Genomic DNA, 14,400 nt, shown 5'->3' with positions numbered 1-14,400 from the left:
CTTGATAAAATAATCAAAAGGCATTACAGAGGTGAATTGTAAGTGTGTGAATTTTTGTCTGGGTTTTCTCAAACACTAAAGAGCTGAAATCAACTAAACCATCTTTATTCAACACTCCTTTTTTCAAGTTTTACCATCCACCTAAAACAATAACATTTTTGTGCAAGCATCGCATCAGGTTTTCTGGATGACTCTTCCCCTAGAAACCATCATTAAGTACAGAATATATCAAACAATTATTCAAAACTTTGTGTTCACTTTTCTCTGGCTTTTCTTAAACAATATAGCAACTGTAAAGGGATCCATGGAAAAGAGGAGACGAGAACCGGCTTGATGATATAAATAATGGTTTAATGATAAACTTAAAAGACAACATAAACACATACATGACTGACATGTCCTTAAACGATCTCTCTCTCCCGCACGATCCCCTGCAGTCCACCTTTATCTCTCACGGAGACATAATCAGCCTAATACGAAACCGGGTGTGTAGGATCACGACCCGGCCCCACCTTCCACCCTGCCACATTCCTCCCTCATTCTCTCAGGCTGGGGAGCCCCCGGCCTGACATACACCCCCCCCCCCTTTCCCTGGGGGAGGTCGTGCTTTAAGTCTAGTCTGCCGGCAGGTCATCCCCATCTACCTGGACGAGAGAGGGGACAAGGGGAGGGAAACTTCCTGTAACAGTGTAGTACCCCCCCAAAAAAACACTGTAAAATTTAAAAGAGGGAAAAGGACAGAGCGACAGTGAGAGAGAGAGAGGAGAGAGAGATGGAAAAAAAAAAAACTCGCCAGTTCTCCGATATGCCGCAGCTTGTTCCTCAGCCACTCCTCCACCCTCTATCGGACGACAGCCGTGCCTCTCCGGGCGGATCAGAGGCACTCCTCCAGCCCCTGGCGTACGGAACGCCCCGCCGCGTTCTCGGGGAACAGAAGGGGTCTCCCTCGCCCCAGGCAGTGGTTCTGCCACTCCAGGCGGTCACCAGTGAGCCCCTCCCCGCTCGTGGTCAGCGGTCTTAAACCCCGCCGTGTTTCAGCGGCCGGTAGGCGACTCCTGCGCCCCTGGCAGCGGCCCTGACCGCTCCAGGGGGTCGATTAGGAGCCTCTTCTCCCCTCGCGGATGGCCGCGACTGCTCTGTTGGGGTGGACGGTAGTGGCGAGAACTCTACTACGGCGTATCTCTCCTCCTTCCCGGGTTTCTGGCACCAGCGTAAAGGATCAATGGAAAGGAGGAGGCGAGATCCGGATTTTCAATATAAATAATAGTTTAATGACAAACTTAAAATACAACATAAACACACACATGACGGACATGTCCGTAAACGATTTCTCTCTCCCGCACGATCCCCTGCAGTCGACCTTTATCCCTCACATAATTAGCCTAATACGGGACCGGGTGTGTAGGATCACGACCCGGCCCGCCCTCCGCCCTGCCACAGTAACTTTCTGAGTTGAATGGAATGTAGCAAGAGGCAGATTGCTAACATTACCTAGCTAGCTTTTTCTAGCATCACTTACATTTAGCTTCCTTTTATTTATGCTTCCTTTCTAAGTGCCGATAAGAGTTTGATGTGGTCCCAGCCATCTCGGTAAGCATTGCATTGCAGAGTTTATATACTGGTGTGTTTTCTTTTGGAGGCTTTTTTGCAGATTAACTCTTTGTGGTTTAGGTCAGTGTTTCCCTACTTGTTTTCAGTGGCACACTTTTTATGATTAAAAAATTCCATGGCATACCACTATCCCACATAAACATTGTCGATAGTTTTTATTTTCAAGAACTTGTCCTTGCTTTCTGTCTGTCTTAGTAGTGTGAACTCATAATGTTTGAAATTCGGCTATGCAAAAAATGCAAGTAACATAGTATGCTGTATAATGAGGACACAGATGCCAAGAGCGCTAATTGGATAGCCTATTGAAAAAACAACAAATTTGTGTCTTTTCCAATTTGTAGATTTGTTCCTTCAATTTAATTATTTTTCATTTATTTATTTATTTATTTACTGTATTTTCCGAAAAGAAAGTCACACCTGAATATAAGTCACACCGTGTCAAAATCACGTTGTTGATAGAGAGAGAGAAAAAAAGTCGCACTGACAGAGGTTGCATCTGACAGGTAATAGGACACACGAGTAGCCGCCCAACCTCCATTCACTGGTTCAGATGTCAAACGCACTCCATGACGATTACAGAGAATCTACACATTGTATCACTGTGTTTTTGGACATGTTTAAAACAGGAGAATTTGCTTTTAGTAATCGTATGTAACAGTTTGTAATTTTCCTTTTATTTTGCATGAGAGAAACGTGACAAGTAAGCCACATCTCTTCATAACATCTGTAAATCTATGCTGTGCACAAATAAACAGCTTTTAGTCTTTGAGTAAAACGATACACCTGTTGTATTCTACACATTCATTCGGTTCACTGACAAGCTGACCCCAGGTAACTGTTATCTAAGCAAATTAGAAAAACATATGCTTCAGGTATAAAATAATGCCAAGGTCTCTAGAAAGAAGTTTGGTAAGTTTATATTTACGTCCCACGCGCAGGACAAGGGTGTGTCTACCTGGGGAACATATTTATCCCTTTCTGATTAAGAGGAGATGGAAATCTGGTGACTTTCCGATCCTGGAGTGGGATTAGCCATGGTGTTGCTCACCCTAGTGTGGAACTCATTTGCATAGCATAAAATACAGTGTTAAAACAGTGCATTTAAAGTTTTACCCATGCATAGGTGTGGTGGTGGTGTAGTGGGCTAAAGCACATAACTGTTAATCAGAAGGTTGCTGGTTCGATCTCCATGGCCACAACCATTGTGACCTTGAGCAAGGCACTTAACTCCAGGTTGCTTCAGGGGGATTGTCCCTGTAATAAATGCACTGTAAGTCGCTTTGGATAAAAGCATCTGCCAAATGCATAAATATAAATGCATAATTTTTTTACCAAACCCCTTTCAAATGATTAAAGTCATTGTATAGTATAGATAGAGACCAAACACGATATGAAACAGTTAAGTCATCGTCCATGCATTTGTTTATCTATTAATAGGTCTGTCCCATTAACTGTTGTGTTAACAGTCAATAATCATTAACATAAACTGCTTTGCATGAAGATGGAGTAGATGTGTTGCAGTTTATATTAATTTAAAGCCTCCACACATAGGTATGAATAGAGCTCTGTTCCCTCCACTGCTGCTGTATCTGGGAGGTCCTGAAGGAATTTATGGCAGTTCTTGTCTAAACCTAAGGAATGAGTTTGGTGGGTGCAGAAGGTCCTCCTTCCTGCCCTATAAGAGGTGTCTGGCAGTTGTCTTAGCATCTTATCTGATGTTGCTGAACATTTGTTCATGTTCATTCAACAAGGATCCAGTCACAGTGTGGCACATCTCCTTCCACACCGGCAGTTAGAGAGGGGCCCTGCCATAAACTGGTCCCTGGAATGCCATCTTAATTGATGTTTACCACATTTCAAATAAGAAATGAGTCAAGTTATTGCTTGCATTTGAAGCAGGAAGTTTTACATCTAATCACATTAATGATGTTAACAAATAAATCAGAACATGCACAGGCAATTTAGTGATATCCCCGCAGTTGTGTCTTGACCGGTCTTTAAATAAAATCCTGAGTCCTCTTTGTCTGAGACCGAGACAAGATCGAGTAAAAATGTGGTCGATTCTGAGACCTTTTCGAGACCAAGACCGATTTCAAGTACTACAACACTGGTTAGTACTCAACATCAATCAACAATCTAGAAAAGATACTGAGAACACGACAGGCTTAAGAAGGGTGTGAATTAGAGGAGAACAGGTGTTGCTCTGCACGCTAGTCAGTGTTTCCCAGGGAAAAATCAATGTTCCTATGGAAACGCTGATCATGCATGCTGGCCGCACCTTCGAGACATGTGGGAGAGAAAATGACAAATTAGTTGGCGAACTCACCGTAGCCGTGACAAGCGCAGCGGTTGATGCAAACATGATGTATTTGTATTTAAACATCAAATGTGATGCATTCAGATTTTTGACCACATTTTTGAGATCCAATCACAAAACATTTTAGACCCCATTTAGACCTATTCTTAGCGCTGACCACATGTGATCCGATCACCAAAAACACATCTTAATACCAGGTGGAAGTGGGTTCTGTGTGGTGCAGCACAGCTTGCTATAAAATTAAACTTGTCTCAACAAACCCTGGATTAGCTCTAAACTTTGCTTAATTTAATCCTTATTAGTGCTACCCACCCTTTATGTTGTTTACATAAAGGGGGGGTATTAAATATCAATTACATTATTTTCAATTCAATTAAAAAAACTACCATCTTTTACTGATATCTGGTTAGTTTGGACTGGTTCAGTCATCAGAGTTGGATCTTTGCTTTATTTATCAGCAAGAGTTCTGGTGACCTGCTCAAAATGTACAATGCAGAATGGCATCAAGACGTTGAAGCTTTCCACTGTGTTTGTGAACAACTCACTTCAGCTAGGTTGTCTGTGGATTTTACACAATAAAGAATAGATGCCTTAAGGAATAACAGGAAATTTCATTCACACACCCCTGTTTTCTTTACTCTGGAGTCTTCTCAATTTCTAAACTGCTTAGTCTAGAGGACTTTTTTCTCCCTTGAAATAATTAAATTGAGAAGTTATTTACCATTTCAGAATTGAATAACAAACACATTACTATTCTTAAATTTTTGCAAAAAGCATTTTTACTTGGCTTGTTGTACCTATCGCATCGATTTCCCACATAAAATAACCCTTGAGGCACTAAAACAACACTGATTTATATTCCCTTTTAAACAAATCATGAGTGAACATGTAAAACATCTCATGACATGTAAAAACGTTATTACTATAGCACATGAATTGCAAGGCGATACATTTTAACATCTGCTTTACATAACCAACTACATTTACAAGGTTGTATGAGTGCAATGAAATTTCACAGTAGCTTAAATAATAGAGTGTTGCACTTGTGATGCAAAAGACCAGGTTATGAGCTTGAAAGTCATCATGTGAACTAAAAGTCTTGTAGAAGCACCAGATATTGACGTGGTTGCTTCAGATATAGCATTTTACATATCAAGCTTGCTTTTATATGACACTATCGGTTTGGTTTAAGGTTTAGAGTTGGATCCATTTGGGAGAGAAGTTAACTTGCTTTTAGCACTACTCACAGTGGACATTTCACCTTGAAACTTCTGTGATATATGTACATGGACCTAAATACCATTTTTACCCAGTTAATGTCATGGCTGGCCTTTGGTTTCTATGGAGCCACTGGTTTGGTCTGTTCACACTTTTCTTTGAGAAGGAAGCACATATTTCCATCACTTACATTACATTACTTTCTTTTTTCTTATTTATTATTATTATTTGTGCATTTAATTTATTTTATCTCTTGAAACAGACACAGTGTAGCAGCTACTACCAACATGACTCAAAGTGACAGCTTGTTTGTCCCCTTGCCTCCAGGAAAATGCCTGTTTTACACCAGGCAATGCTATCAAAGGAAAATTAATATGAATATGCAAATAAAACCCATCATCTCAGGCCTACCTAGACATGTACAGGAAATACAACATCATCTGACTGAAGGAAATAGCCTTAATTAAGGAAAATGTCAACGTGAGGGAACATGTGTCGCAATAGCGATTTAAAATCATGCATGCCCTCTGTCAGTCGTTGCCTTCCGCCTTGCATTTGTTAAGCAAATGTAAGCGTTGAGCTATATATTAATTATGTAAACTAACTGTCTGTTAGCCAATGTGATTTTGCCATATTTGTTTATTTTAAGTTGAAGAAGGAGTGTTCCTCTAACTTTAGTGTATGGTTTCTGTTTTGGTAAAAAGAATTGGGAACCAGATTTTAGAAATGTTCTTTTTAGGTGTATTTTTATAACCATTAACTAAAATGATCTATGAACTAAATATTACCAGGTGTAATAACACTTTACAATAAGGTTCCATTTGATAACATTGGTTTGCAACATTAGTTAACATGAACTAATGATGAACGATTCTTTAACAGCATTTAGGAATCTTGGTTAATGTTAATTTCATCATATACTAATACATATTTAAAATAAAAATGTGTATTTGTTAACATAGGTTAATGCACTATGAACTAACAACAACTAACAATGAACAAATGTATTTTTAATAACTTACATTTACCAAGATTAATTAATGCTTTAAAATTGTTTTGTTCATTGTTTGTTCATGATACCTCATGCATTAACTAATGGTAATGTTATGGATTTATGTGTAACTATGTTCATACTGCTGGTTATCTGGTTGCTCTAATTATGAAATGACCATTTTCAATTAGATCAACAACCAGGAACACAAATCCGCCTAATTTCATGTGATCAGCTTACATTCGTTCAGTACCAAAACCATGAGAATACATACACTGTTCGGTAGCACAAAGCCACATAGAAGCCATTGTTTTAAAGTCATGTTCAGTGCTGTGTGCAGTGAAATATGGCAGTGTGCTTCACAGGGTCAGCATTGTGAATATGTGATTTTGTCTGTGATGTGCATGCATGTGCATTTGATGTTCTGGATGGCTAGTTCAGCAGCACTCAAAGCCATCTCACTGTCTTCTCCCTGACCCTGAGGCTAACAACTCTGCACACAGCAACCCACTAACCACACAGATGTTAGTGCCCAAGTTTAGGATTGAGAACTAACACGATCAATCCAGCCCGCCTCAACGCTTTGAAGCCTGATTGACTTCGGTCTGTTGACACAAAAGAGAAATAAACAACCTAACCAACGTCATGAACAGAAACAATCGAAGAGCTTTTGGAAAACTGGCATAGCTGTCCTTCAGTTAGTGCTTAGCAACCATTGCTAGGTACCACTGGCTTCTTAAAAGCTCTGAAGAAGTTTTCTGAACATTACTGCAGTGAGAAATAAAAAAACTAGATTTACATTTCCTGAAGGAAATACCAGTGCTTGCAACGCAGAAAAAGAATAGTGTTAAAGGAATATTTTACACAAAACACACACACACACACACACACACACACACACACACATGTTGTGTTTCCATGTTTTATGGAGACTTTCCATAGACATAATGGTTTTTATACTGTACAAACTTTATATTCTATCCCCTAAACCTAACCCTACCCCTAAACCTAAACCTCACAGAAAACTTTCTGCATTTTTACATTTTCAAAAAACATAATTTAGTATGATTTATAAGCTGTTTTCCTCATGGGGACCGACAAAATGTCCCCACAAGGTCAAACATTTCGGGTTTTACTATCCTTATGGGGACATTTGGTCCCCACAAAGTGATAAATACACGCACACACACACACACACACACACACACACACACACACACACACAAACAAAATCCAGATCCATCTTGTCAATACAATGTCAATGGTTTTAGTGCCTCACTTTAATGCTTAAGAAAGCAGCCAAAATAATCATAAACGTAGCCCAAGTCTTCTGAAGCATTAAATGGGTTTTGGTGGGAAACAACCCAAAATGTAAGTAATTTGTCACTGAAAATCTTGATGAGGGTGGGGCTGGTCCGTGACTATACACGCGCGGCCCCCTATCAGTCCCCCTATCGGGCTAATCAGCCGAGGAGAGGGATAAAGGCAGCCGGTTTCGTGTGTGTATTTGTGTTTGTATCTTTCTGTTTAAATTAAATATTACTTTGACTGTTCAGCCAGTTCCCACCTACTCCTTGCCCATTTTAAACCCAGGTTTCGGGAACAATGTAAGACACTGAATTCTAAAGTAAGTGTGGAATAAGTGTGCATATGTAGGTGGGTCTGTAATAGAATCACCTACATCTACACATACAATGCATTATATACAATGTATCATGCATTAAAATAAAAGTGTTTGGTATCATAACATACCTGGGGGTGAGTTATAGAGCAAAAAAAAAATTTTTATAAAGTCATAATCAGAATTTGTTCTTGTGATTGTGTGACAATGTAAAAAAGCACAGTTGTTATAGCACCTCTAGTGTGCATTTCACCAGGAAACTGCAGCGAAACGTAGAAATTGGCACGTTAAAGTCAGTTTGAAAAAATGGATATAGAGTAAAGTTCATTCTGACAACAGGTTGAAAGTTTTATGACAAACTTAGATTTCAGGATTTAGTTCGGGCATTGTCATGACATTCAGTATAGTATTTATTTATTTATAATCAGCTGTGTGAGAGTCAGCACAATGTGAAAAAGTAATTTCTTTGTAAAGGCAGCTGTAGAGTATTTGGTGAAATAACTAAGTAATGAAGACCAATCACAATTCCGTATGTAAAAGGCTGTCAGAAAGAAGACTAATTTTGAATTAATATGCACATATTACGATTAAATCATCACTGTTGGTTACATTTTGAGTTCTGAACATTCTATTAATATAAGTCAATGGGATATTTTTAAACTTCAGTCATTAATTTCTTGGGCCACGTCCACACTAAAATGTTTTAGGTTGAAAATGAAACATGTTGATTTGCAACAATGATTTTGCTACTTCTAACCCTCTCTTCTACTGCTAATTATAAAACCAAACACTGGATCATGGTTTTCCTTCATCAAAAACTGAGACTTACTTGAAAATTGGCTCTAGAATTGCATTCACTGTGAGATGGATCTCACAGTGAAATTGAAAACAGTAGGTTGACAAAACAAAATTTAAAACACTGCCCCAGTGGACAAAGCGTTAAGTGTTGGTTGGTATCTGCAGCTTGGTTTCATGAAATGTACGTCAACATTGCAACGTTTTTGCAAAACTGAAATTATGTGCTTCATTACACGTTTGGCTACAGTTGTCAAGTGAAATGTCCAGCGGGGGGCGCCAAAACCAAGTGAAATTAGGTTGTAATCAGACAAGGTTTTTAAAGTGAGGTTTTAAGAACTAAAATGTTCCTTGCTAACCTAAAAATGCCCTAAAAAACCCTAAACCTTACCAATAGATAAATGAGATGATAAATGAATCATTACCCTTAACCAACACGTAACCCTAACCTACAGTGTTTAAAAATGAAAATTTGAAATTAAAAAAAGATAACATAAACTGAAGCAACCACATGAATACGTGTTGCTTCTATACCACCTTCACATTCGTGCATATTTATCTGGACTCGAACTGCGGCCGTCAAGCTCCAAATCCACTGCTCTATCAAGTTACCTAGCAAGCACACAGATTTTGTAGCACCGCTAGTGTTCATTTCACCAGGAAATTGCAGCGAAACGTAGAAAGTGGCATGTACATGTCAGTTTGCAAAACTGTATATAGGGCAACAGTCATTCTGTGAGACTAGGTTGGCATATGGGCATGGGTTCCAGTTTCAGAGTGAAATATCCACAGAGGGTCACCAAAAGCGACGTGTGAAGTGACTTGTTTTTGGCTGTATAGGCTGTAATATAGTGAAAAGGAATGCATTGTTCTATAAACTAAACCCCCAAACCTGAACCTAACCATCAGTGGAGTGAATATGTAATGTTAGAGGGAAAAATGCAACCTCCGAATAACGCTTGTCACTAATTACGCGAACGTGATTACTTCCTGGCTCTTAACCCGTGTCTCGCATGCTGCTGACATGACATGCTCCCTGTCAAGGCACAGGGAAAGGCAAACATGAAAGATGACGCTTATCAGTAAGACTCAAATTGTGGATGATACTGGGAAACTGGAACTCTTGGAAACAACATGCTGACTTATCTTGTGATCAGGCTAGCATACTTATGAAATGTTAGGGCACTGAAAACTGTAATTTTCACACAAACTGTAAAAAATGGATGTTTATAAAATAAAAAATACTAATTGATTTATTTTATTTTGTTTCTCTTTTCACAGGTGATTCTGATCCTCACCAAGCTGTATGACTTTCACCTTGGCAGTGTTACAGAAAGCACTCTATGGAGGTGAGATAAAGCTCCCTGCTTTCTCACCCCATCTCTTCCCGCCTGTCTAAGCCCTTTTCCGTTCTCAATTACCCTCTCTGTCCCTGCTTCCACCCACACATATTCAGGGCCAAGAGCTGTCTTTTGCCTTCGTCTGCTACTTTCATTACATGCAATGTTAAGATGCATTTTTCCTGGCATGCCCCCCTCCTCTTCTGTGTCTCTCAGATGTTGTTCTTTCCAGCATGTAAATTATCTTGTTGTTTTGTCTAAGATTAGCGAGAGGCAATTGTTCAGACATATGCAGATGTCCTTCCATCTCTTGGAAAAGAGAAAGATACTCCGCATTTAGAAACCACTAGATGCCAAAATGTCATGAAAGCTGTTTAGGTTTCACCTGTAGTTGGGACTATTAATAAAATAGTAATTTCCTGTTTAAACATCTACTATTGAATGGAAAGTGAACTATCTCCATATTTAGAGAAGAAAAAGGACTTCAAACATTTTCCTTGGCACTGATCTGAACCCCATTAGTCCTCCACAATCTCAACTCAATTTGTTTTGTCATCCCTTTGAAATCCTTATTGGCTCTGTTAGTTTTTAATATGCTTGTGTTTTTGGTAATACTTTGTGCAGTTGAGGGATCTGAACAGTCTTATCCTCCACATACTCAGTTGAACACTTCAAATTGGATGGAGCGAAGCTTCGTATTGAGGTGCTTAAATCTGATGAGTTGAGAAGACGTCTGATTTTAGATGACAAGTGCAATACTCTTCTCATGAGCTGCTGTAGGACAGAGGGATTTCAAGGTTAATAATTTTTTTTTACTTCAAATTAAAAGATTTGAAATTTGACTTATTCAAATTATAAACTGTAGTTATTACACGATTTTGGTTCATATCTACAGTTCGGTGCCATTTAGGTCCCCAGTACTAGTTGTGATATTTATAATATATAATTTAGCCAGTTACAATTTTAATAAACTTGATAAAAAGAATAAAGGCTATTTTTAATGTTACACACCGTTGTGCGCCTAAAAGTCACATTTTAAATAATGAAAATAATTTTCAGTTATCGCACTAGTCATTTCCTCATATCCTCAGAGCTGCCTTTCTTTTTAAATTTTTTTTTTAAGTGCATAGTATGAAATTCTCACACTAACATGACATATTGTTTCACTTTTAATTGACTATATCACAATTCCAATGGTTCAAAATTTTACATACCCTAAGTTAGCTGTGCCTTTAAGCTGCTTGGAAAATTCCAGAAAATTATGTCAAGCCTCTAGGCAATTAGCCAATTAGCTTCTAATTGGCTAGTTGAAGTCAATTGGAGGTGTAGCTGTGGATGAATTTTAAGACCTACCTTCAAACTCAGTGCCTCTTTGCTTGACATTATGGGAAAATCAAAAGCATTCAGCCAAGACCTCAGAACAAAAATAAAAATTAGACCTCCACAAGTCTGGTTCATCCTTAGGAGCAATTTCCAAATGCCTGAAGGTACCACGTTCATCTGTACAACGTTCATCTGTAAAAACAATAGTACACAAGTATAAACACCATGGGATCACACAGCCTTCATACTACTCAGGAAGGAGATGCATTCTGTCTCCTAGAGATGAGCGTAGTTTGGTGTGAAATGTGCAAATATGTCCCAGAACAACAGCAAAGGACCTTGTGAAGATGCTGGAGGAAACAGAAAAACAAGTATCTATAGCCACAGTAAAACTAGTCATATATCGTCATAACCAGAAAGGCTGCTCAGCAAGGAAGAAGACACTGCTCTAAAACCACCATAAAAAAGCCAGTCTACAATTTGCAAGTACACATGGGGATAAAGATCTTAATTTTCGGAGAAAATCTGGTCTGATGAAACAAAAATGTAACTGGTTGGCCATAATGATCATCGTTATGTTTGGAGGAAAAAGGGTGAGGCATGCAAGCCGAAGAACACCATCAGAACCGTGAAGCATGGGGGTAGAAGCATCATGTTGTGGGGGTGTTTTTCTGCAGGAGGGACTGGTGCACTTCACAAAATAGATGGCATCATGAAGAAGGAAAATTATGTGGATATATTGAAGCTAAATTTTAAGATATCAGCCAGGAAGTTACTCTCCAATGGACAATGACCCCAAGCATACCTCCAATGTTGTGGCAAAATGGCTTAAGGCCACCAATGTCAAGATACTGGAGTGGCCATCACACAGCACTGACCTCAATCCGATCTGAAAAGGCGTTTGCAAGCAAGGAGGCTACAAACCTGACTGGAATGGGCCAAAATTCCAGCAACTTATTGTGAGAAGCTTGTGGAAGGCTACCCAAAACATTTGACCCAAGTTAAACAATTTAAAGGTAAATCTACCAAATACTAACAAAGTGTATGTTAACTTCTGGGTTCTGACCCAGTAGGAATGTAATGAAAGAAATAATTATCTCTACTATTATTCTGACATTTCACATTCTTATAATAACGTTGTGATCTTAACTGACCTAGACAGGGAAGGTTTTCTACAATAAAATGTCAGAAATTGTATATATTTTTTTAAAATGTATTTTGTTAAGGTGTATGTAGATATGCTGTTTTCAAGGTTCTTAACTATCTTTAAGAGAGGCTCCTCCGAAAGGCTCCTTCTATACACACATTACATAGTAATTGCATTGTAATAACAATATTATTACACTGTAGTATACACACTTTGTTGGGGAAGTAAAAATAACAGAAGAAAAGAGAGAACAAGAAATATGGTCTCATAAATATGTATTACAACAGAGTACTAACATAATAGTAATCAACAATAACGCAAAAACAATCCCAAACCCAAATCCAACTGTTATCAAAGAGAATAACTCACACTCTGTTGTTTTGTCTAGACTGCTAAACACTGCGGATCTGTGCAGCGATAGTTCTAGTCATCACAGTGGCTGTTCCTATTACAATGAAAGCATGTATTGAAAAAAGTATGGCTTGTTAAAATTCAGTTTTCCACAAATCAAGCCTCAGGGGAGTCATTTCTAACCATTTAAACAGGCTAACTGAAAATATATGCTCAACCCTTGCACTGCTTGATATTTTCTTTCTGTATGCACATTTAGCCTGGGTTACTCAGATTCATAATATAATATGTTCCAGGACCCACACATCTTCATTGTTAATTGAGATCAAAGTTCAATTAATATAGAGGTGGATTTTAAAGGAGCAATTGGTGAAGTTTAGATCCGGCACTGGAAATCTAGACAGCTGTTGACTTTTTGAGAAAGGTCAGGGCACTAGCATCGCTCTGAGAAACGGCATGTCAGTTTTAATGAACAGCATGACCTTAAACAATGGAGCCGGATCAGTCATTTTTCCAGATAATATTCAAAGCGCTTGAACCCCTCTGTGCATGGATATTAAGTAAATTTCGATGCTAGTAATCAAACTGACATGATTATGTTCAAATCTCTGTACCACACTCTCATGCAAACATCATTCTCGAAGGAAGACGAAATGCTTCATATCTTATTTATAATTCATTAGCAACAAATAGATGCAAAATGGTGCTCTTAAAGTCTGAAGCAGCCTTGAAAATTGTCAGGATTTTAGTTTAATCAAAGATAAAGAAAGTAGAAAAGTGAATGGAAGATAAATAACAGGCAAATATGTCAGAGCGAGAGTGAGACAGAGACCCAGTTGCAGAAGAACAGTTCAAAGGATTTATTAACAACAAATGTCAACATAAACTGTGCTGGTGAAATATTAGAATCCCAGCAGCGGCTGCAGTAGCAGGAGGTGAGGAAGTCTGTGTGCGCATTTGTGTGCGCGTAGTTGCCGCGCAGAGGGCAAAGGAGGAGTGTGTTCGTAGACAGGTGTATGCATTGTGGAAGTCAGGAGCAGATCCAAAGGCAGGGTTGGGAGGGTTACTTTTGAAATGTATTCCACTACAGATTACATAATACATGCTGTAAAATGGAATTTGTAACATATTCCATTAGATTACTCAAGGTCCGTAACGTAATCGAAATACTTTGGATTACTTCTTCAGCACTATTAGATTTTTTCACTTGTTTTGACTATAAAAACTCTGCCAGTACAGTAATACAAAATACATTCTCTGAAAAACCTAAATATCTTATGCAATGTTTCAAAACAAGATCAATCAATCTTGTTTTAAGATTTTTTTTTTATTTTTACGGGAAAACAATACAAAAAATATTATCAAGAATACTATTTTTGCCCTAATTTTCTTACTAGAAAAAAACGAATTATGATCCAACGTGAATTTTCTTGATAAAAAAATATGATCGTGTCTGGTAATGTGTGCATGTAAAAATGGCTAGAAATAGCATTTTAGCTTATTGTAAAGCTGACAATTTACTCAAGATTTATTTCTATTTCTGCTGCTCCAAACTTACTTTTCTGTGTGGGATTTAAATTAGCAGGAAAAAGGGGCAGCTGCCGCTCACAGCTGAAAGTTGTCAAGATCAGCATTCCCATGGAAACAATTTGGGTTCCCATGATAACTCTGATTCCGCATGCCAAT

At 38.5% G+C, this 14,400-nt stretch overlaps 1 protein-coding gene across 1 annotated transcript in view; it reads left to right on the top strand.

Moving 5' to 3' along the window:
• Positions 1-14,400, top strand: part of LOC127651440 (VPS10 domain-containing receptor SorCS3-like) — a 349,046-nt gene that overhangs the window by 154,109 nt on the left and 180,537 nt on the right. Inside the window, exon 2 of the mRNA XM_052137262.1 lies at positions 9,835-9,902. Within this exon, the coding sequence (XP_051993222.1) occupies positions 9,835-9,902 (68 nt within the window). The remainder of the gene's footprint in view (positions 1-9,834; positions 9,903-14,400) is intronic.

The sequence above is a fragment of the Xyrauchen texanus genome, chromosome 11 (genome assembly GCF_025860055.1).
Source record: "Xyrauchen texanus isolate HMW12.3.18 chromosome 11, RBS_HiC_50CHRs, whole genome shotgun sequence".
Classification (NCBI taxonomy): domain Eukaryota; kingdom Metazoa; phylum Chordata; class Actinopteri; order Cypriniformes; family Catostomidae; genus Xyrauchen; species Xyrauchen texanus.
The sequence above is the reverse complement of the archived record's forward strand: the minus strand, read 5'-3'. Positions and strand labels throughout refer to the sequence as shown.